Source organism: Balaenoptera musculus, chromosome 10 (genome assembly GCF_009873245.2).
Source record: "Balaenoptera musculus isolate JJ_BM4_2016_0621 chromosome 10, mBalMus1.pri.v3, whole genome shotgun sequence".
Taxonomy (NCBI): Eukaryota; Metazoa; Chordata; class Mammalia; order Artiodactyla; family Balaenopteridae; genus Balaenoptera; species Balaenoptera musculus.
Window position 1 is genome coordinate 38,176,389 of NC_045794.1, and position 21,439 is coordinate 38,197,827.

A 21,439-nucleotide genomic window follows, 5' to 3' on the forward strand; every position below is an offset into this window, starting at 1 on the left:
TGGATCAAAGAACTAAATGTAAGGCTGTACACTATAAAACTCTTAGAGGAAAACACAGGCAGAACACTCTTTGACATAAACTGCAGTAATATCTTTTCTGATCCACCTCCTAGAATAATGAAAATAAAAACAAAAATAAACAAATGGGACCTAATTAAACTTAAAAGTTTCTGCACAGCAAAGGAAACCATCAACAAAACGAAAAGAACCCACAGAATGGGAGAAAATATTTGCAACCGAAGCAAATGACAAGGGATTAATCTCTAAAATATACAAACAACTCATGCAGCTCTATGTCTAAAAAACAAACAACCCAATCAAAATGGGCAGAAGATCTAAACAGACATTTCTCCAAAGACGACATACAGATGGCCAAAATGCACATGAAAAGATAGTCAACATCACTAATTATGAGAGAAATGCAAGTCAAAACTACCGTGAGATATCACCTCACACCAGTCAGAATGGCCATCATCAAAAAATCTACAAACAATAAATACTGGAGAGGGTGTGGAGAAAAGGGAACCCTCCTACACTGGTGCTGGGAATGTAAATTGGTACAACTGCTATGGAGAACAGTATGGAGGTTCCTTAAAAAACTTAAAACAGAACTACCATATGATCCAGCAATCCCATTCCTGGGCATATATCTGGAGAAAACGATAATCTGAAAGGATACATGCACCCCAATGTTCACTGCAGCACTATTTACAATACCCAAGACATGGAAGCAACCTAAATGTCCATCAAAAGAGGAATGGATAAATAAGATGTGGTACATACACACAATGGAATATTACTAAGCCATAAAAAAGAATGAAATAATGCTATTTACAGCAACATGGATGGACCCAGAGATTATCATACTAAGTGAAGTAAGTCAAAGACAAATATCATATGATACCACTCATATGTGGAATCTAATTTTTTTTAAAAATATATAAATGAACTTATTTATAAAACAGAAACAGACTTACAGATATTGAAAACAAACATCGTTACCAGAGGGGAAACATGGGGGAGAGGGATAAATCAGGAGCTTGAGATGAACATACACAAACTACTATATATAAGATAAATAAGCAACAAGGACCTACTGTATAGCACAGGGAACTCTACTCAATATTCTGTGATAATCTATACTGAGAAAGAATCTAAGAAAGAATAAATATATGTATATGTGTAACTGAATCACTTTGCTATATACCTGAAACTAACACAACACTGTAAATCAACTATACTCCGATAAAAAATTAAAATATTTTTTTAAAAAAAGATACTTTCTCTTATTTCTAAAGTCCTCAGTGTGGTAAAGGAATAGTGATCATTCCTTCAGCAAAACCTCTCTTACAGTTAAAAGAAAAACTACGATGTAAAGTCGGATAGTTCAAAAAACTATGGGGATGAGTACAAACCAGAAGTCTCACCAGCAATATCAATTTTCTAGTGGGATTATTACCATTCTAGATGACTATCAAATGAAAGTATTTCTACTCACTGCTGAGCTGAATTATCACTGATTTCTTCTATTTTCAATACTTTTGCTTTTGGGATATCGCTTGTGGGCAAAAGGTCATCTTGGCTTGAGTTCTTCTTACTTGTGCCAGTGGTTGCTGTTACCTTTGCTGGATGGATAGGATTAGGCTCTGGAGCAGCAGCAGTAGTAGTGCTATCTGGCACATCAACAGTCTGTATCAAATTACCAGTTTCTTCAATAATAAGCTTCTTGAGTGGTTTCTAAAACAATTAAAATCAATTCTTTACATCAACATACAAAGGTTTCCTGTTTTAGGGACACAAATTAAAAGGTTACAATGTTTTTACAGCCAATATCCCAGTTGTAAGTAAATTCAATTTGGAGTCATACTGCCAGACTACTACCATATGTAGGTCTAAATGGGGGAAAGAAGATGCATATATAAATCATTACAAGGCAATGGAATATGCACTATAAAAGGTACAGGTACAAAGTGCTAAAAGAACAGAGGAAGGAAGATAAAAATTGACATCGGGGGGCTTCACAGAAAAAGTGCCCAGGAATGCAGTGTTGAAGGGTATGGCATGGCCAGTGGAAAGGTGAGAAGTCCAGTAGGGCTGGTGTAAGGGGAGGAGAGGTAGAGACAAAGCCTGAAAGGCTGCTTAAAGACAGCTTATAAAGGGACTTGTGTGCCATATCAAGGAGTTTGAAGTTTATCCTAGAGGCAACAAAGCCAAGAAAAAATATGACCAAGTGACATCAGTATTGTGGGCTGAAGGCAAGTAGAACAAGGCCAGGCAATAACCTGCATTCTGTATGAAAGAAAAGATCCCGCATGCCGCAACGAAGATCCTACAACTACGATCTGATGCAGCCAAATAAGTAAATAAATAAATATTTTAAAAAAACAAAAACAAAAACCTAACTGCATCCTCTAACTGCTGGATAAAACCAGCCTAGAATTGAAGATTTGCCAAATAATTTACACAAAGTTGGTAAGTACTTGACCACAATAATGGTTTTTAATTTATTAAAATAAATAGCATTCACTATTTATTTCAATCATAACAGGTGGCAAATATTTTCAATTTCTTCCTAAGTTTACATGTAATACTCTTTACTTTTTAATAAAAGACGTTCTTCAATATACTCATTTTCATTCCAACTGTACAGTTGAATTTTAAATCAAAAACCTGTAAATATAAAAACTTTTGACATATATACTAAACTCTGTTAAAACCAGGCATTCCATTAGCATAACTAAGAAAAGACCTAATGGTAACAACTGATTGTTACTAGATGAATGCACATAAATAAAAAAGCTATTAAAAGTCTGTTAACAGAATCCTGTTAGCGGTTCTATCTTTAAGGATAATCATGTTAATCTAAGGCCTTTGCTTTGCTGATAACTATCAACATCAATAGTTTTCTATCAAGATATTGACCAGGAATGGATATGTGTTAGTGTTAAAGAATAGTGTTAAAGAACAGACTATAAAAAATAGACTATAACTACTGAATTGTATCAATACAGTTCCATTTAAAACCAAATCCTTTCATTGACAACAGAGGTGCAAACATAATCCTAGTTAATAAATTTCCTAACAGATGATCTCTTTCAGGGTAGACCAGTGGCTACTGAGAGCTGCTCAATGCTACTGATGGCTGGGAGGGATGAGGGGATGACAGTATGCTGGTAACAGGAGTGAAACACAAAAGATATCACTACAGTTGAAAGATGTAAGAAAATATGAAAGGATCAATTCATCTCTTTTTAAATTAAGACTTAGAAGCATAACATTTTATTTAACTCTATATTATACCATTTCAAGAAAAAGAAAAGAGAAATAAGAATAAACAGAGGGCTTCCGTGGTGGTGCAGTGGTTAAGAATCCGCCTGTCAATGCAGGGGACATGGGTTTGAGCCCTGGTCCAGGAAGATCTCACATGCCGCGGAACAACTAAGCCCATGCGCCACAACTACTGAGCCTGTGCTCTAGAGTCCACGAGCCACAACTACTGAGCCCACAAGCCGCAACTACTGGCAACTACGTGCCTAGAGCCGGTGCTCCACAACAAGAGAAGCCACGGCAATGAGGCGCCCGCGCACTGCAACGAAGAGTAGCCCCCGTTTGCCACAACTAGAGAAAGCCTGTGTGCAGCAACGAAGACCCAACACAGACAAAAATAAATAAATAAATAAAATAAATTATTTAAAAAAAAAAAAAAACAAGAATAAACAGAAAAGGAGAAAGAGACGAAGCACCAAGCAGAAAGGTGAAATTTTGATATGGGAAAACAGGAAAATGAAAAAAATAAAATATTTTAGTGGACACCAAGAGATCAGGACAAACTCTCATTTACTACTATCCTACCTAGGAACCCCAGGCCCAGCTGACCTACATTACTGCTCTCCTACAGTCTCTCTAGAGAATATATATTAACAGTACTCCCCGCTGCAAGCCCTCAAGCACAGGACACCCCAACCGAGCCTCTCGCTTGAATAAAGTAACCCCAGGACTCTTTTTTCTCCACCTCCTGGGCCTTCCTTTCTTTCCTGACCACTTTCCTCAGTGTCCAGGTGGCCTCACACATACATGACTGAAAAGGAAATTAACATTTGTTTTACATGAAACTGCCTTAGCATTATTGGACATTATTTCCTTTGATCTCAACTAACCTGTGAGTTACTCTCAACTTAAGTAGAAAAAGTAAGAATCACATAGAGTTCACACTCGCCTAAAATTTTAAAGCTTATGAAATGGGGCTCAAATCAACTCAAAAGCATCATACCAAACTGCACCTACTATTTTCTAAATAATGCCCACTTTTTTAAATGGAGACCTATTACAAAAATAAATAGCAATTTTTTCCCCTTCCCACTAGGATAATGATTTTGTTTCTGTTGGATCAGTTACAAAATGGTTTACCCCAGATCTCTCAATTCATGAAGGTGTTCTGTTTTGAGATCCAGCCACAAAAGATTCAAATTTATGTTGCATTTTCACAACTATTAACATAAACTGATTTTTAAACTGAGGGAGAAGAGAACCCAACAGATTTATAAAAGCTGTTCAGGGTATACTGGCAATGGGACATTCTTCCACATACAGATATCTGATTTACCACATGGTAATGTCTTTATAATTATGGATAGCAAAAGTCTGACAAAGGTTTTGTTTTTAACTTTTGAGACAAAGTTTTACAAAGAAATAAAACTTTAAATCACATTGGATTAAACATTTAATCACCTTTATTGTTAAGAATAGAATAATAGCAAGTGAATATGATGTATGAAAATGTATGAAAGCAACTAAGATTTATGCCTGGCACAGGAAACAATTATTATCTCAGAAAATTCAAGAATAAAGTCAAAATAAGAACCCAAGAAAAATATTAAACAAAGAATTCCTCTATCTGTTACTAACTTGAACTATGAACTTGGCAAAACACAAACTTTCTTTGCCACAACTTCTTCCTTTGTAAAAGGAGGATATAAATATCTGCTCTGACAGATATTTTTATATATATATATATATATATATATATATATATATAAACAAAACAAACCACTGAATTTTAGCAGCTACTCTTTCTGTTCCAATATTGCAGGAAAAAACTGGCTTTGTTGGACTTAATGAAAAACAGTATGGTATACCAAAAACAATGTGCAGTGTATATTCTTAAGAATAATTCTGCCTATACAGTCATACCTTGGAGATATTGCAGGTTCAGTTACAGACCACCACAATAAAGTGAATATTGCAATAAAGCAAGTCACATAAATCTTTTGGTTTCTCAATGCATACAAAAGTTATGTTTACACTATACTGTACTCTTTTAAGTGTGTAATATAGCATTAACTCTTAAAAAAACGTACATACCTTAATTAAAAAATACTTTATTGCAAAAAAAATGCTAACGATCATCTGAGCCTTCAGCAAATCTTTTTGCAATAGTAACAAAGATCACTGATCACAGATCACCATAACAAATATGATAGTAATGAAAAAGTTTGAAATACTGCAAAAATTACCAAAATGTGACACAAAGACATGAAGTAAGAAAATGTTATTGGAAAAATGGCGCTGATAGACTTGCTCAGCACAGGGTTGCCACAAACCTTCAATCTGTAAAAAATGCAGTATCTGCAAAGTGCAATAAAATAAGGTATGCCTGTACTAGATTTTTGCCAAAGTGCTAACTTTAGATCAAACCCCACAGAAGATGCAAGACTACTGTAATAAAATCCCAATCTCAAATAAGAATAGTAATAGAAATAAAAATATTTAATTACAAAATGTAAAACTGCTCCAAATTCCTTTAAAGCCAGAAAATATGTAGAAATATTTAGTGTTAAATTAAAAGTCACTTTAAAAAGTTACCCCAGAACTTTAAACAGCTCAATTTTCCCCAATTTGACTATGTCAATATTCCTAAGAAGTATTTTTTAAAGATTCTAAAAATGGCTCTAGGAAGAGATTTCAACATTTCTTTTAAGAGTCTACTAATTCAACATTTGTTTTCAGCTCTTATTAATAGAACACTGATATTTAAATAGCAAGGGAAAAAATTAAAGGGCTTTACTTACAGTTGATCCAAGATGAGGTGGATTATCAGTGGGTTTTATCTCGTTTTGCCTTTGAGTAGAATCAAGAAAGACATCATCCCAGTGTCCTTTCTCAATTAATTCCTTAAAAATAAATTTGTAATCATGACTATCAAAATATTCTCAAGTTAATCACGCAACAAATAAATGTGTTTATGCTTCAGAAAATAAGACCATATTTTGGTGGAAAGAATGCATACCTTTTTAATTTTGGAAAGTTCAGTCACTGCCTGCTTATTTCCAGGTTCCAGAAGTAAAACAGTTTCAAAATCTAAAATGAATTTTTAAGAAATATAATAAATTAGTGAAAATACTTTATGGAGTTCAAGAAATGATATATTTAGTTAGTAACCCCATATGTATCTCAAGAAGTTTTACTCAGGATGCTAGGAAACTGGTGGGCAATAATAAGAACTAACATTTACCAACTGCTATTCTAGTTGCTTTATATGAATTCTCATGTAACCATGACTACAACTCCACTTTTCAGTGAAACAACTGAGGCCTTGATCTAGAGGTCATCTAACTTACCGAAACTCACACTGTTAACAAATGACAGGGTAATCACCAAACGTAAGACAGAATCTAAGAGAATCCCAGATAATGGACTATTATTCACCCTTAAAAAGGAATCAAAGTCTGCTATATGCCACAACATGGATGAGCCTTAGAGACATGCTAAGTGAAATAAGCCAGACACGAAAGGACAACTACTGTATGATTCTACTCACATGAGGTACTAGAATAGTCAAATTCAGAGACAGAAAGTAGAATGTTGATTACCAGGGGCTGGAGCAAGGGGGAATGGAGAGTTACTGTCAAATGGGTAGAATGTTCAGAATGGAATGATGAAAAGTTCTGGAGATGCGTAATGGTGATGGTTGCACAACAATGTGAATGTACTCAATGCCACGGAACTGTACACTTAAAAATGGTTAAAACAGTAAATTTTATGTTATGTCTATTTTACCATAATAAAAAAATGCATGGGCTACAGCTGAAGCCAGACTTAAACTGCCAGATTTAAATGAACATTCAAAACACAAAGGCTGAAAATCAATTATATAAGTATTGATGTGTCAAGAAGTTAGAAAACCAGCAAATTAAGCCAAAAGATAGATGAAGGAAGGAAATAAAAAGCAGAAACATGTAAAACAGAAAACACACAAGAGAAGTAAGTTGGTTCTTCAAAATGACTAACAGAATAAATACTTAAAAGATCATGAAAAAATAAGAATAACTAGTAACAAGAAAAAAAGTGGGGGCATCACTACAGTCTCATATTATCCTCTACCTCCTGGCTGCTGACTCCCTTTTCATTCTTGCCTTTTTCTTGCTTTTTTCCTTCTCACCTATAATTCGAATTTTTCATTAATTTTGGTCAGATTGTACTGTATGCTATTAAAAGATAAACAGGTCCACTATGGAAGCTGAATTCCCTCAAATCTACAAACCTATTCATGATCTAAACTGTGAAAGAAAATGTACTTCTCTAAGTTCTGTATCCTTGGACCATGGGAAGGCTATGCAAATCTCTGCTTCTATAACAGGAGTGTCAACAGGAAGAGTGAGGGCCGGGTGTTATAAAAATAGTCTTACCTTGTTTGGCCTCATTGAGCTTTCCCAAAAATGTTCTTGCAGTTCCCCTTCTGGCAAAAGCTTTAGAATATGAGCCATCTAATAAAATAGCTTGTGTGCAGTCTTTTTCAGCCTCTTCATACCTATTAAACATGATAAAATGACCAAGTAGAAAAATGTAGCTTACAGAAAACTTCATATAAACTGAGTTTCTAATATAAAAATATACATATAATTTCAATTACCAGCTCCCAAATCTGTGTTTGAGGGAAAAGACTAGTTTTTAAATTTTTTATTCTCACCAAACTTTGGAACCATCTAGTGAGGAGAGAGAAGGTATCAGATTAAGGGAAAGTCAGGAATGAGTCTGCTGGAAGGATGAAATTAATGACGATAAAATATGAGTAGAGCAGACAAAAGAACACCACTGCTGGCAGTGTACCTCCCCTACGACTCTCAGTATGTACAGGTACTATATTAAAAATTATAACTGGCATTAAATCTCCAAACTTCATTAATATTTACCCACAGTACACATCACCTAAGGAAAACAACACACACAAAACTTAGGATTCATTATATACGTGAAAGCATATCATCTAATGCTTTTCATATATTCTACTTTTCATAAATTCTACTCAGTCACGCAACCAGCAATTAATTCAGTCTGAGTACTGCTTAATGACAACAAAAAGCTAAGAAAAGCTAAAAAAAACAAACAACAGAAAAAACGTGAGACCCTCATATATATTAAAATGACATTAATGAATTATTGTGAATTTATTTGGCATAATAATGGTATTGTGGTTATGTACGAAACATCCTTTAGGGATGAAATATAATGTCTCTGATTTGCTTTACAATAATTCAGGGCGGAAAAAAGCTGAAACAAATATGACAAAAAAGGTATGGCTAGTGAAAACTAGATGATTTGGTACATAGAGTTTATTATGAAAAGTTTCATAACAAAGAATATTTTTTTAAAAAAGAATCTTCTGTGATCACATTCTTCCCAAGGCCTAAGTGAATGCCATTCTACCTTCAAAACAAGACCTAGTATGAAAAAGATTAAACACCTCTGAATTCTTTAATTCACTTTTCAGCAAGATAAAGAACATGTTTGTGTGTGTTCATGCCCATGCCCCAAACAGTATATTTTCTACTTGACTGATTATATCATTCATCCATTCAAGAAACTGCACGGTCCCCACATTTTTTACAATAAAGTCTGCACAGCACAAAGTCGGGGGCTTGCATGACGCTCCAGCCTTATCTCTGCCACTGCCCCCGCATACCAGCCATCATATGGACCACCTGTCCTTTCCAGAGGTACCATGGAATTTCCCACTCCCGTGCCTTTGAACCTGCACAAGGACACTCGACCTGTTTTTTCACCTCACTAATCATACTATCCCTTTAGATCTCAGTTCAGTTCAAACTCCTGTTTGAAAGAGTTGCTCTTTTCCTTGTTCCTCATTTAGTCTATAATATCTGAGAGCAGTTACTATGTAGCAGAGAAAACTTCTGATATTAACTGAATCTAAAAGACACACTAGAAAAAGATACAAATAAGAGTCACATAGGGAGACCTTCAAGATGGCGGAAGAGTAAGGCGTGGAGATCACCGTCCTCCCCACAAATACATCAGAAACACATCTACATGTGGAACAACCCCTACAGAACACCTACTGAACGCTGGCAGAAGACCTCAGACCTCCCAAAAGGCAAGAAACTCCCCACGTATCTGGCTAGAGCAAAAGAAAAAACAGAGACAAAAGAATAGGGACGGGACCTGAACCTCTGGGAGGGAGCCGTGAAGGAGGAAAAGTTTCCACACACTAGGAAGCCCCTTCACTGGTGGAGACGGGGGGTGGGCGGGGGGGAAGCTTCGGAGCCACGGAGGAGAGCGCAGCCACAGGGGTGCGGAGGGCAAAGCAGAGAGATTCCCGCACAGAGGATCGCTGCCAACCAGCACTCACCAGCCCGAGAGGCTTGTCTGCTCACCCACCGGGGCGGGCGGGGGCTGGGAGCTGAGGCTCAGGCTTCGGAGGTCAGATCCCAGGGAGAGGACTGGGGTTGGCTGCGTGAACACAGCCTGAGGGGGCCAGTGCGCCACAGCTAGCCAGGAGGGAGACCGGGAAAAAGTCTGGACCTGCCTAAGAGGCAAGAGACCATTGTTTTGGGATGCAGGAGGAGAGGAGATTAAGAGCACCACTTAAAGGAACTCCAGAGATGGGCGCAAGCCGCGGCTATCAGCGCGGACCCCAGAGACAGGCATGAGACGCTAAGGCTGCTGCTGTCGCCACCAAGAAGCCTGTGTGCAAGCACAGGTCACTATCCACACTCCCCCAGGAGCCTGTGCAGCTGCCACTGCCAGGGTCCTGTGATCCAGGGACAACTTCCCCGGGAGAACGCTCGGTGTGCCTCAGGCTGTTGCAACATCACGCCGGCCTCTGCCGCCACAGGCTCGCCCCGCATCCGTACCCTTCCCTCCCCCCGGCCTGAGTGAGCCAGAGCCCCCGAATCAGCTGCTCCTTTAACCCCGTCCTGTCTGAGCAAAGAACAGACGCCCTCAAGCGACCTACACGCAGAGGCGGGGCCAAATCCAAAGCTGAAGCCCGGGAGCTGAGTGAACAAAGAGAAAGGGAAATCTCTCCCAGCAGCCTCAGGAGCAGCGGATTAGATCTCCACAATCAACCTGCTGTACCCTGCATCTGTGGAATACATGAATAGATGAGATGACGAATCATCCCAAAATTGAGGAGGTGGACTTTGGGAGCAACGATATATTTTTTTCCTTTTTCTCTTTTTGTGAGTGTGTATGTGTATGCTTCTGTGTGTGATTTTGTCTGTATAGCTTTGCTTTTACCATTTGTCCTAGGGTTCTGTCTGTCCGTTTTTTTTTTTGTATAGTTTTTAGCGTTGTTATCATTGGTGGATTTGTTTTTTGGTTTGGTTGCTCTCTTCTTTATTTCTTTTCTTTTTTTATTACTTTTTAATTTTTTTATTATAATAACTTTATTTTATTTTATTTCTTTTTTTTCTCTTTCTTTCTTTTTTTCTCCCTTTTCTTCTGAGCCATGTACCTGACATGGTCTTGGTGCTCCAGCCAGGTGTCAGGCCTGTGCCTCTGAGGTGGGAGAGCCAAGTTCAGGACATTGGTCCACCAGAGACCTCTCAGATCCATGTAATACCAAACGGCGAAAGCTCTCCGAGGGATCTCAATCTCAACGCTAAGACCCAGCTCCACTCAATGCCCAGCAAGCTACAGTGCTGGAAACCCTATGCCAAACAACTAGCAAGACAGGAGCACAACCCTACCCATTAGCAGAGAGGCTGCCTAAAATCATAATAAGGCCACAGACACCCCAAAACACACCACCAGACATGGACCTGCCCACCAGAAAGACAAGATCCAGCCTCATCCACCAGAACACAGGCACTAGTGCCCTCCACCAGGAACCCTACACAACTCACTGAACCAACCTTAGCCACTTGGGGAAGACACCAAAAACAACAGGAACTACGAACCTGCAGTCTGCGAAAAGGAGACCCCAAACACAGTAAGTTAAGCAAAATGAGAAGACGGAGAAACACACAGCAGATGAAGGAGCAAGGTAAAAACCCACCAGACCAAACAAATGAAGAGGAAATAGGCAGTCTATCTGAAAAAGAATTCAGAGTAATGATAGTAAAGATGATCCAAAATCTTGGAAATAGAATGGAGAAAATACAAGAAACTAGGGCTTCCCTGGTGGCGCAGTGGTTGAGAGTCTGCCTGCCAATGCAGGGGACACAGGTTCGAGCCCTGGTCGGGGAAGATCCCACATGCCACGGAGCAACTAGGCCCGTGAGCCACAGCTACTGAGCCTGCGCGTCTGGAGCTTGTGCTCCGCCAAAAGAGAGGCCGCGACAGTGAGAGGCCCGCGCACCGTGATGAAGAGTGGCCCCCGCTCGTCGCAACTAGAGGAAGCCCTCGTATAGGAAAAAGAAAAAAAAAACCGAAGACCCAACACAGCCAAAAAAATAAATAAAATTAATTAATTAATTAATTTTTTAAAAAATACAAGAAACTTTTAACAAGGACCTAGAAGAACTAATGAGTAAACAAACAATGATGAACAACAAAATAAATGAAATTAAAAATTCTCTAAAAGGAATCAATAGCAGAAAAACTGAGGCAGAAGACCAGATAAGTGACCTAGAAGATAAAATAGTGGAAATCACTACTGCAGAGCAGAATAAAGAGAAAAGAATGAAAAGAATGGAGGACAGTCTCAGAGACCTCTGGAACAACATTAAATGAACCAACATTCGAATTATAGGGGTCCCAGAAGAAAAAGAGAAAAAGAAAGGGACTGAGAAAATATTTGAAGAGATTATAGTTGAAAACTTCCCTAATATGAGAAAGGAAATAGTCAATCAAGTCCAGAAAGTGCAGAGAGTCCCATACAGGATAAATCCAAGGAGAAACACGCCAAGACACATATTAATCACAGTATCAAAAATTAAATACAAAGAAAAAATATTAAAAGCAGCAAGGGAAAAACAACAAATAACATGTAAGACAATCCCCATGAGGTTAACAGCTGATCTTTCAGCAGAAACTCTGTAAGCCAGAATGGAGTGGCAGGACATATTTAAAGCGATGAAAGGGAAAAACCTACAGCCAAGATTACTCTACCCAGCAAGGATCTCATTCAGATTCGATGGAGAAATCAAAAGCTTTACAGACAAACAAAAGCTAAGAGAATTCAGCACCACAAAACCAGCTTTACAACAAATGCTAAAGGAACTTCTCTAGGCAGAAAACACAAGAGAAGGAAAAGACCTATAATAACAAACCCAAAACAATTAAGAAAATGGTAATAGGAACATACATATTGATAATTACCTTAAATGTAAATAGATTAAATGCCCCAACCAAAAGACATAGACTGGCTGAATGGATACAAAAACAAAACCCATATATATGCTGTCTACAAGAGACCCACTTCAGAACTAGGGACACATACAGAGTGAAAGTGAGGGGATGGAAAAAAGATATTCCATGCAAATGGAAATCAAAAGAAAGCTGGAGTAGCAATTCTCATATCAGACAAAATAGACTTGAAAATAAAGACTATTACAAGAGACAAAGAAGGACACTACATAATGATCAAGGCATCAATACAAGAGGAAGATATAACAATTGTAAGTATTTATGCACCCAACATAGGAGCACCGCAATACAGAAGGCAAATGCTAACAGCCATAAAAGGGGAAATCGACAGTAACACAATCATAGTAGGGGACTTTAACACCCCACTTTCACCAATGGATAGATCATCCAAAATGAAAATAAATAAGGAAACACAAGCTTTAAATGATACATTAAACAAGATGGGCTTAATTGATATTTATAGGACATTCCATCCAAAAACAACAGAATACACTTTCTTCTCAAGTGCTCATGGAACATTCTCCAGGATAGATCATATCTTGGGTCACAAATCAACTCTTGATGAATTTAAGAAAACTGAAATCGCACCAAGTATGTTTTCCAACCACAACGCTATGAGACTAGATATCAATTACAGGAAAAAATCTGTAAAAAATACAAACACATGGAGGCTAAACAATACACTACTTAATAACCAAGAGATCACTGAAGAAATCAAAGAGGAAATCAAAAAATACCTAGAAACAAATGACAATGAAAACACGATGACCCAAAACCAATGGGATGCAGCAAAAGCAGTTCTAAGAGGGAAGTATATAGCAATACAATCCTACCTCAAGAAACAAGAAACATCTCAAATAAACAACCTAATCTTACACCTAAAGCAATTAGAGAAAGAAAAACAAAAAAAACCCAAAGTTAACAAGAGGAAAGAAATCATAAAGATCAGATCAGAAATAAATGAAAAAGAAATGAAGGAAACAACAGCAAAGATCAATAAAACTAAAAGCTGGTTCTTTGAGAAGATATATAAAATTGATAAACCATTAGCCAGAGCTCAGTGCTTTGTGACCAGCTAGAAGGATGGGATAGGGAGGGTGGGAGGGAGGGAGACGCAAGAGGGAAGAGATATGGGGATATATGTATATGTATAACTGATTCACTTTGTTATAAAGCAGAAACTAACACACCACTGTAGAGCAATTATACTCCAATAAAAATGTTAAAAAATAAATAAATTTAAAAAATAAAATTGAAAAAAAAGAAATGAAAAGGGAGAAGTAACAACTGACACTGCAGAAACACAAAGGATCATGAGAGATTACTACAAGCAACTATAGGCCAATAAAATGGACAACCTGGAAGAAATGAACAAATTCTTAGAAAGGCACAACCTTCCAAGACTGAACCAGGAAGAAATAGAAAATATAAACAGACCAAAAACAAGCACTGAAATTGAGACTGTGATTAAAAATCTTCCAACAAACAAAAGCCCAGGACCAGATGACTTCACAGGCGAATTCTGTCAAACATTTAGAGAAGAGCTAACACCTATCCTTCTCAAACTCTTCCAGACAAAACCAGACAAAGATGTCTCAAAGAAAGAAAACTACAGACCAATATCACTGATGAACATAGATGCAAAAATCCTCAACAAAATACTAGCAAACAGAATCCAACAGCACATTAAAAGGATCATACACCATGATCAAGTGGGGTTTATCCTAGGAATGCAAGGATTCTTCAGTGTATGCAAATCAATCAATGTGAAACACCATATTAACAAACTGAAGAATAAAAGCCATATGATCATCTCAATAGATGCAGAAAAAGCTTTCAACACAATTCAACACCCACTTATGATAAAAACCCTCCAGAAAGTAGGCATAGAGGGAACTTATCTCAACATAATAAAGACCATATATGACAAACCCACAGCCAACATTGTTCTCAATGGTGAAAAACTGAAACCATTTCCACTAAGATCAGTAACAAGGCAAGGTTGCCCACTCTCGCCACTATTATTCAACATAGTTTTGGAATTTTTAGCCACAGCAGTCAGAGAAGAAAAAGAAATAAAAGGAATCCAAATCAGAAAAGAAGAAGTAAAGCTGTCACTGTTTGCAGATGACATGACACTATACATAGAGAATCCTAAAGATGTTACCAGAAAACTACTAGAGCTAATCAATGAATTTGATAAAGTAGCAGGATACAAAATTAATGCACAGAAATCTCTTGCATTCCTATACACTAATGATGAAAAATCAGAAAGAGAAATTAAGGAAACACTCCCATTGACCACTGCAACAAAAAGAATAAAATACCTAGGAATACACCTACCTAAGGAGACAAAAGACCTGTATGCAGAAAACTATAAGACACTGATGAAAGAAAATAAAGATACAAACAGATGGAGAGATATACCATGTTCTTGGATTGGAAGAATCAACACTGTGAAAATGACTATACTACCCAAAGCAATCTACAGATTCAATGCAATCCCTATCAAACTACCAATGGCATTTTTCACAGAACTAAAACAAAAAATTTCACAATTTGTATGCAAACACAAAAGACCCCGAATAGCCAAAGCAATCTTGAGAAAGAAAAACGGAGCTGGAGGAGTAAGGCTCCCTGACTTCAGACTATACTACAAAGCTACAGTAATCAAGACAGTATGGTACTTGTACAAAAAAAGAAATATAGATCAATGGAACAGGATATAAAGCCCAGAGATAAACCCACGCACATATGGTCACCTTATCTTTGATAAAGGAGACAAGAATATACAATGGAGAAATGACAGCCTCTTCAATAAGTGGTGCTGGGAAAACTGGACAGCTACATGTAAAAGAATGAAATTAGAACACTCCCTAACACCATACACACAAATAAACTCAAAGTGGATTAAAGACCTAAATGTAAGGCAGACACTATAAAACTCTTAGAGGAAAACATAGGCAGAACACTCTGACATAAATCACAGAAAGATCCTTTCTGACCCACCTCCTAGAGAAATGGAAATAAAAACAAAAATAAACAAATGGGACCTAATGAAACTTTAAAGCTTTTGCACAGCAAAGGAAACCATAAACAAGACGAAAAGACAACCCTCAGAATGGGAGAAAATATTTGCAAATGAAGCAACTGACAAAGGATTAATCTCCAAAATATACAAGCAGCTCATGCAGCGCAATATCAAAAAAACAAACAACCCAATCCAAAAATGGGCAGAAGACCTAAATAGACATTTCTCCAAAGAAGATATACAGATTGCCAACAAACACATGAATGCTCAACATCATTAATCATTAGAGAAATGCAAATCAAAACTACAATGAGATATCATCTCACACCGGTCAGAATGGCCATCATCAAAAAATCTAGAAACAATAAATGCTGGAGAGGGTGTGGAGAAAAGGGAACACTCTTGCACTGTTGGTGGGAATGTAAATTGATACTGCCACTATGGAGAACAGTATGGAGGTTCCTTAAAAAACTAAAAATAGAACTACCATACGACCCAGCAATCCCACTACTGGGCATATACCCTGAGAAAACCATAATTCAAAAAGAGTCATGTACCACAGTATTCATTGCAGCTCTATTTACAATAGCCAGGACATGGAAGCAACCTAAGTGTCCATCGACAGATGAATGGATAAAGAAGATGTGGCACATACATACAATGGAATACTACTCAGCCATAAAAAGAAACTAAACTGAGTTATTTGTAGTGAGGTGGATGGACCTAGAGTCTGTCATACAGAGTGAAGTAAGTCAGAAAGAGAAAAACAAATACTGTATGCTAATACATATATATGGAATCTAAAAAAAAAAAATGGTTATGAAAAACATAGGGGCAGGACAGGAATAAAGACGCAGATGTAGACAATGGACTTGAGGACACCGGGAGGGGGAAGGGTAAGCTGGGACGAAGTGAGAAGTGGTATGGACTTATATATACTACCAAATGTAAAACAGATAGCTAGTGGGAAACAGCTGCATAGCACAGGGAGATTAGCTCGGTGCTTTGTGACCACCTAGAGGGGTGGGATAGGGAGGATGGGAGGGAGACGCAAGAGGGAGGAGATAAGGGGATATATGTATATGTATAGCTGCTTCACTTTGTTATAAGGCAGAAACTAACGCACCATTGTAAAGCAATTATACTAAAGATGTTTTAAAAAGTCACATAATAGTTCTTTCAAATTAAAAAATACTGTTAACTTGTCATAATATACTTATGTGGTTATCAACTAAAGCAATAAAACACAATAAATTAGAGCTCTCATAAATGCAAATATAATCACCTATTAGAAGGTATTATTCTTGGCAGTAGTCAAAACTAAAAATGTAGGCCTTACAATTTTTAAATCATGTGCAATTCTGGAATAGCAAAATTCTAAATTTTCCTAAGTTAGTAAGATATGCAATGATCTTTACTCTGACTAATCTAAATAATACACTTCTAATGTATTTATTAGTTTCAATGAGGTTAAATATACAATCAAAATTTTCTTCAGTGATAGAGGTTCCTAGCCTGAGATCCTGTGAGAGATCTGAAAACTTGGATGGGAAAAATACTGTATCCTTATTTTCATTAACTTTTAAATGAAATGCAGCTTTCCTTTCAATTACAACTGTAGATAACAAACCACAGTAGTAAAAACAGTACCTATGACTGTCACCAGTAAAAATCAGTTATTTTCATATCACATTACATTTGTTACAGATATCTTTGAGATACCACAACTATTTCAGGAATACAGTGGTAGTTTAACCTGCTGTTTGTTTGCATGTGATCATAGTACCCGTTTATAAATGCTCCTACGACACAGCTGGCCAACTACCAGGCAACTCTGTCCCTAGCAGTCACTCAGATGCCAAAGAATGAAGCCATATGTTATCACACTGGTATAATGTAATCATCTGTGCTGCTTTCTGGGCATTCCCTAGACATACTGGTTGATCAATATGTGGAAGATGTGTCAAAGAACACCCCCAAATTCTAGTGGCTTTATTCAAACTTTCACAATAATATGTCTTTAAAACATTTTTTAACTTTAACTTGCCTGTATTTTTTATTTTTAACTTGCCTGCATTTTAAACATAGTTTCTCATTTTGTACTATGTTAAGTTTTAAAAGTATGTATACCAATGTATCACAAATTTTAATATTTTTAAAACTCTATTTCAACATAGTTGATTTCCTATGTAATCCTAAATGTATAATTATGCAGTTAAAAATATTATCTTGAGAAAGATGCACCACGCAGCCAAAGCGGTCTATGGCACCAAAAATGTTTAGAATCCTCACTTATAATATTTATAGGATTTTTTAAATTCTGTAACTAGTGAGTAAAGTATTATTACAACAGATTCAAAGACATAGTTTCTGTCATCAGATATTATCCTGCTGACTGTCCAACATGGAGCCCTTGAGTGCATCGAGAAATATGTGGTTAGTATCACAGGACCAAGTTTTAGTTGTATATGTAATCAATCAGCAGTTTCAATGACAGCAATTCCCTTTTGTTATATATGTATACACTTCTAGATAAGATTCTGCCCAAAGGGTTCTGAGGTTAAAAATAACTTTCAAATCACTAATTCAGAATAACATAAAGAAATTAAAGAAGTGTTAAACAGTGTAATGCCAGAGCATTAAAACTGGAAAAATATTTTAGAGCTAACTTTTACTGAATATGTACTATGACACACACACACACTCTCTCTCTCTCTCATTTAACTTTAATGCTTAGTAGTAAATGAATTAAATTTAAATTTATTATTTAGCTAATATGCCAATTTATGGTAAATTTCATTTTTCATCTTGAAAAGAATTAAAAGTAACCAGTACTTACTTCTGAATCTTCAGATAGGCCATTGCTCTGTTAGCTGGAAGAAGGGCATTAGCGCCATCTGCTGCTATCCCTCGAGTATAGCATTCGATTGCTCTTTCATATTTCCCCTCTTTGAAAAATGCATTCCCCTATCATTTTGGAAAGAAGCATGCAGAAGAATAAAGAAAGAAAATGCAAAAAAAAAAATTTATTTGAATTCAAATCTTTAGCAACACTGCAAGTATACCCATCATTATATCAGTAATTAAACTATATCTTAATTGCTAAAAATCCATGATACATGTTTTAGAATCTGTTAGTTTGGATTGCTTTTATGTTGGCGTTAATCTCTTTTCAGTACTAAAAAAAAAAGTATGCTACTATATTACCTTGCAGCATTAACCATTATTTTATTAATTAAAGATTGGACAAAGCTTAAATTAAAAACACATTTTAATAAATATAGGCCCAGGGGCTTCCCTGGTGGCACAGTGGTTAAGAATCCACCTGCCAATGCAGGGGACACGGGTTCGAGCCCTGGTCTGGGAAGATCCCACATGCTGTGGAGCAACTAAGCCCAGGTGCCACAACTACTGAGCCTGCACTCTACAGCCCGTGAGCCACAACTACTGAAGCCTGTGCGCCACAACTACTGAAGCCCGTGTGCCTAGAGCCCATGCTCCTCAACAAGAGAAGCCACCACAATGAGAAGCCCGCGCACCGCAATGCAGAGTAGCTGCCGCTCGCGGCAACTAGAGAAAGCCCGCATGCAGCAACGAAGACCCAACATAGCCAAAAAATAAATAAGTAAATAGAATTTTATAAATAAATATAGGCCCGAATATTACACTCTTTAGTTATATTAGAATCTGTACAGGGAATTCCCTGGTGGTCCAGTGGTTAGGACTCCACGCTCTCACTGCTGAGGACCCTGGTTCGAACCCTGGTCAGGGAACTAAGATCCCACAAGCCACAAGGCACAGCCATAAAAAATAGAATCTGTACAAAAGAATTTCAAAACTCAAATAATTTTTGTGAAAGAACAGAGTACCAGACTGTACACCTCACTCTCCAGTAACATTAATATGCCTAAACATAGGATAAATTAAACTGTATTGGAATGTGTATATTAGATTTCACTGTAACATTTATTTATAATCAGAATCAGATATATCACAATCAATAATCATTCCATAAGTATTTATTAGGAATCTTTTGTGGGTCCATGAAAGGCTATAATATGTTAAATTAAATCTCAACTCAGGATTTCTAAAGAAATTTTGATCAGAAATAGTTCAGTGGGAGTTAATGAAAAATAAGTAAGAATGAATTGTAATTTATTTGTATGTTAAATTTATAACCACTATATGTAAATATATGTTAAAATGCTCAAAAATAATGTTTCCTAAACTTAAGTACTCTTTTAAAATTATGTATTAAGTCATCAATTACTCAAAGTTTTAAGTAGTAGGCCCCAGAAGTTTTAGTATATTTAAGTTTCAGTTTCTACTGAAGAAGAATTTTAATATAATATTAGGAAAGACAGAAACTTAACTGATACACAAAAAGCTAAGAGTAAGCTCAGAGAAACATATATTTGTTGGAATCCTGGATTACCCGATCTTTCTCTGAAATGGCCTGCTGTTTATTCTGTTGCTCTTCAATTTGTTTTTTCTCTCCTTCAGCTGACTTAATCACTGTATCAGCTTCCTCTGGATATGAGTTTTCTTTGGAAGTTAAAGCCTAGGAGACATAGCAGTCAGCTAAAATAAAACAAGTAATGGAAGACGCATACATATTTGACTTTAAAACAATAAATTATTCAAATATATTAGAATTCCTGCCACATTTCAAATAATTAACATTTATGCCAATTCAAAATCTTTCTACTTACTAAAATAAAAAGCAAAGAAATTTAATGTGCATCTTATTCCAAATAAGTAATATTCACTAAAGATAGTTGCTCATTTATTTATTCAACAAATATTTACTGAATTTCTACACTGTTCTAGGAACAATTTTCAAAAATAAAGAAGGTAATTGAGACCACATCACCAAATTTCTCAAATTTAATATTCATAGTCATTATTTGACCTAGGACAAAACACAAAAATATACAATACAGTTCACAATTATAATCAAGTTGATATATTTACCAACAGATTTTATGTGCAATAAGTAATGGCAATATTTAAAGGCAGACTTTCCCCAATCATTGTCACTTTTTTATCAAAGTTTCAACAGATGGCAAAATAATTATAACTGATTCAACAGCAAAGTAAAAGGAATATGTAACTGTTCAGTATCATTTGACAGCAAATTTTACATTTAAGTACCTATTTTCTTACTGTTAAAAAATTAGTATTATTTTTGCTATATAGACCATAAAGACGGAGAAAGTTTAAAACTATACGAAATCAAAGAAATATGCAAAAGTACAAAAATCAAAGCACAAGCCAAATAAGAAAAATCAGTGAGATAAAGAAAAATGATTCTGACATCTAGGAAAAAGTGAAGCAGCAGTAGTTCTAAATATCTCAGACAACTTTTTAAGATAATAACTAAGAATCTTTAAATACCATTATACCACCTCTAGCTTACAAACTTGTTTAGTAAAAAACTCTATAGTACAAAGAATTAAAAGTAGAAAAATGTCTATGTTACATAGTACAAAGTCTATGCAAAAACCTTTACTTTATCAAATAAAAGTAATAAGTAACATACTTAATTTAAATAACTATAGTTTACCTGATTAATTTTCCTGAGTTCATTTGTAGCTTCAAAGTTATTGGGTTCCAGTTCTAATACTTTTTCATAATCTGAGTAAAACAGAAGATAAAGAATATTTGAAAGATATATGAGATTTAAAAACCTGTATAGAACAACAATCATTTGCTTACATGTGACAAATAGGTAACTATCCTATAGCAAAATTAAGAGGAACTAAGAAACACTAATATTATGCCACTGGACTTCCTCCATTC

General features: G+C 36.3%; 1 protein-coding gene across 2 annotated transcripts in view; it reads right to left on the reverse strand.

Annotated features, from left to right (window-relative positions):
* RPAP3 (RNA polymerase II associated protein 3) overlaps positions 1–21,439 on the reverse strand; it is a 41,440-nt gene that overhangs the window by 6,479 nt on the left and 13,522 nt on the right. For both annotated transcript variants that reach the window (XR_005021435.1, XM_036865028.1), the window contains exons 7-13: positions 21,204–21,274; positions 20,073–20,198; positions 18,477–18,604; positions 7,686–7,807; positions 6,287–6,357; positions 6,069–6,170; positions 1,499–1,737 (exon numbers count right to left, since the gene is read on the reverse strand). Coding sequence is in view for 1 of the 2 variants with exons in the window: in XM_036865028.1 (XP_036720923.1) it covers positions 1,499–1,737; positions 6,069–6,170; positions 6,287–6,357; positions 7,686–7,807; positions 18,477–18,604; positions 20,073–20,198; positions 21,204–21,274 (859 nt within the window). In the remaining variant the exon portion in view is untranslated. The remainder of the gene's footprint in view (positions 1–1,498; positions 1,738–6,068; positions 6,171–6,286; positions 6,358–7,685; positions 7,808–18,476; positions 18,605–20,072; positions 20,199–21,203; positions 21,275–21,439) is intronic.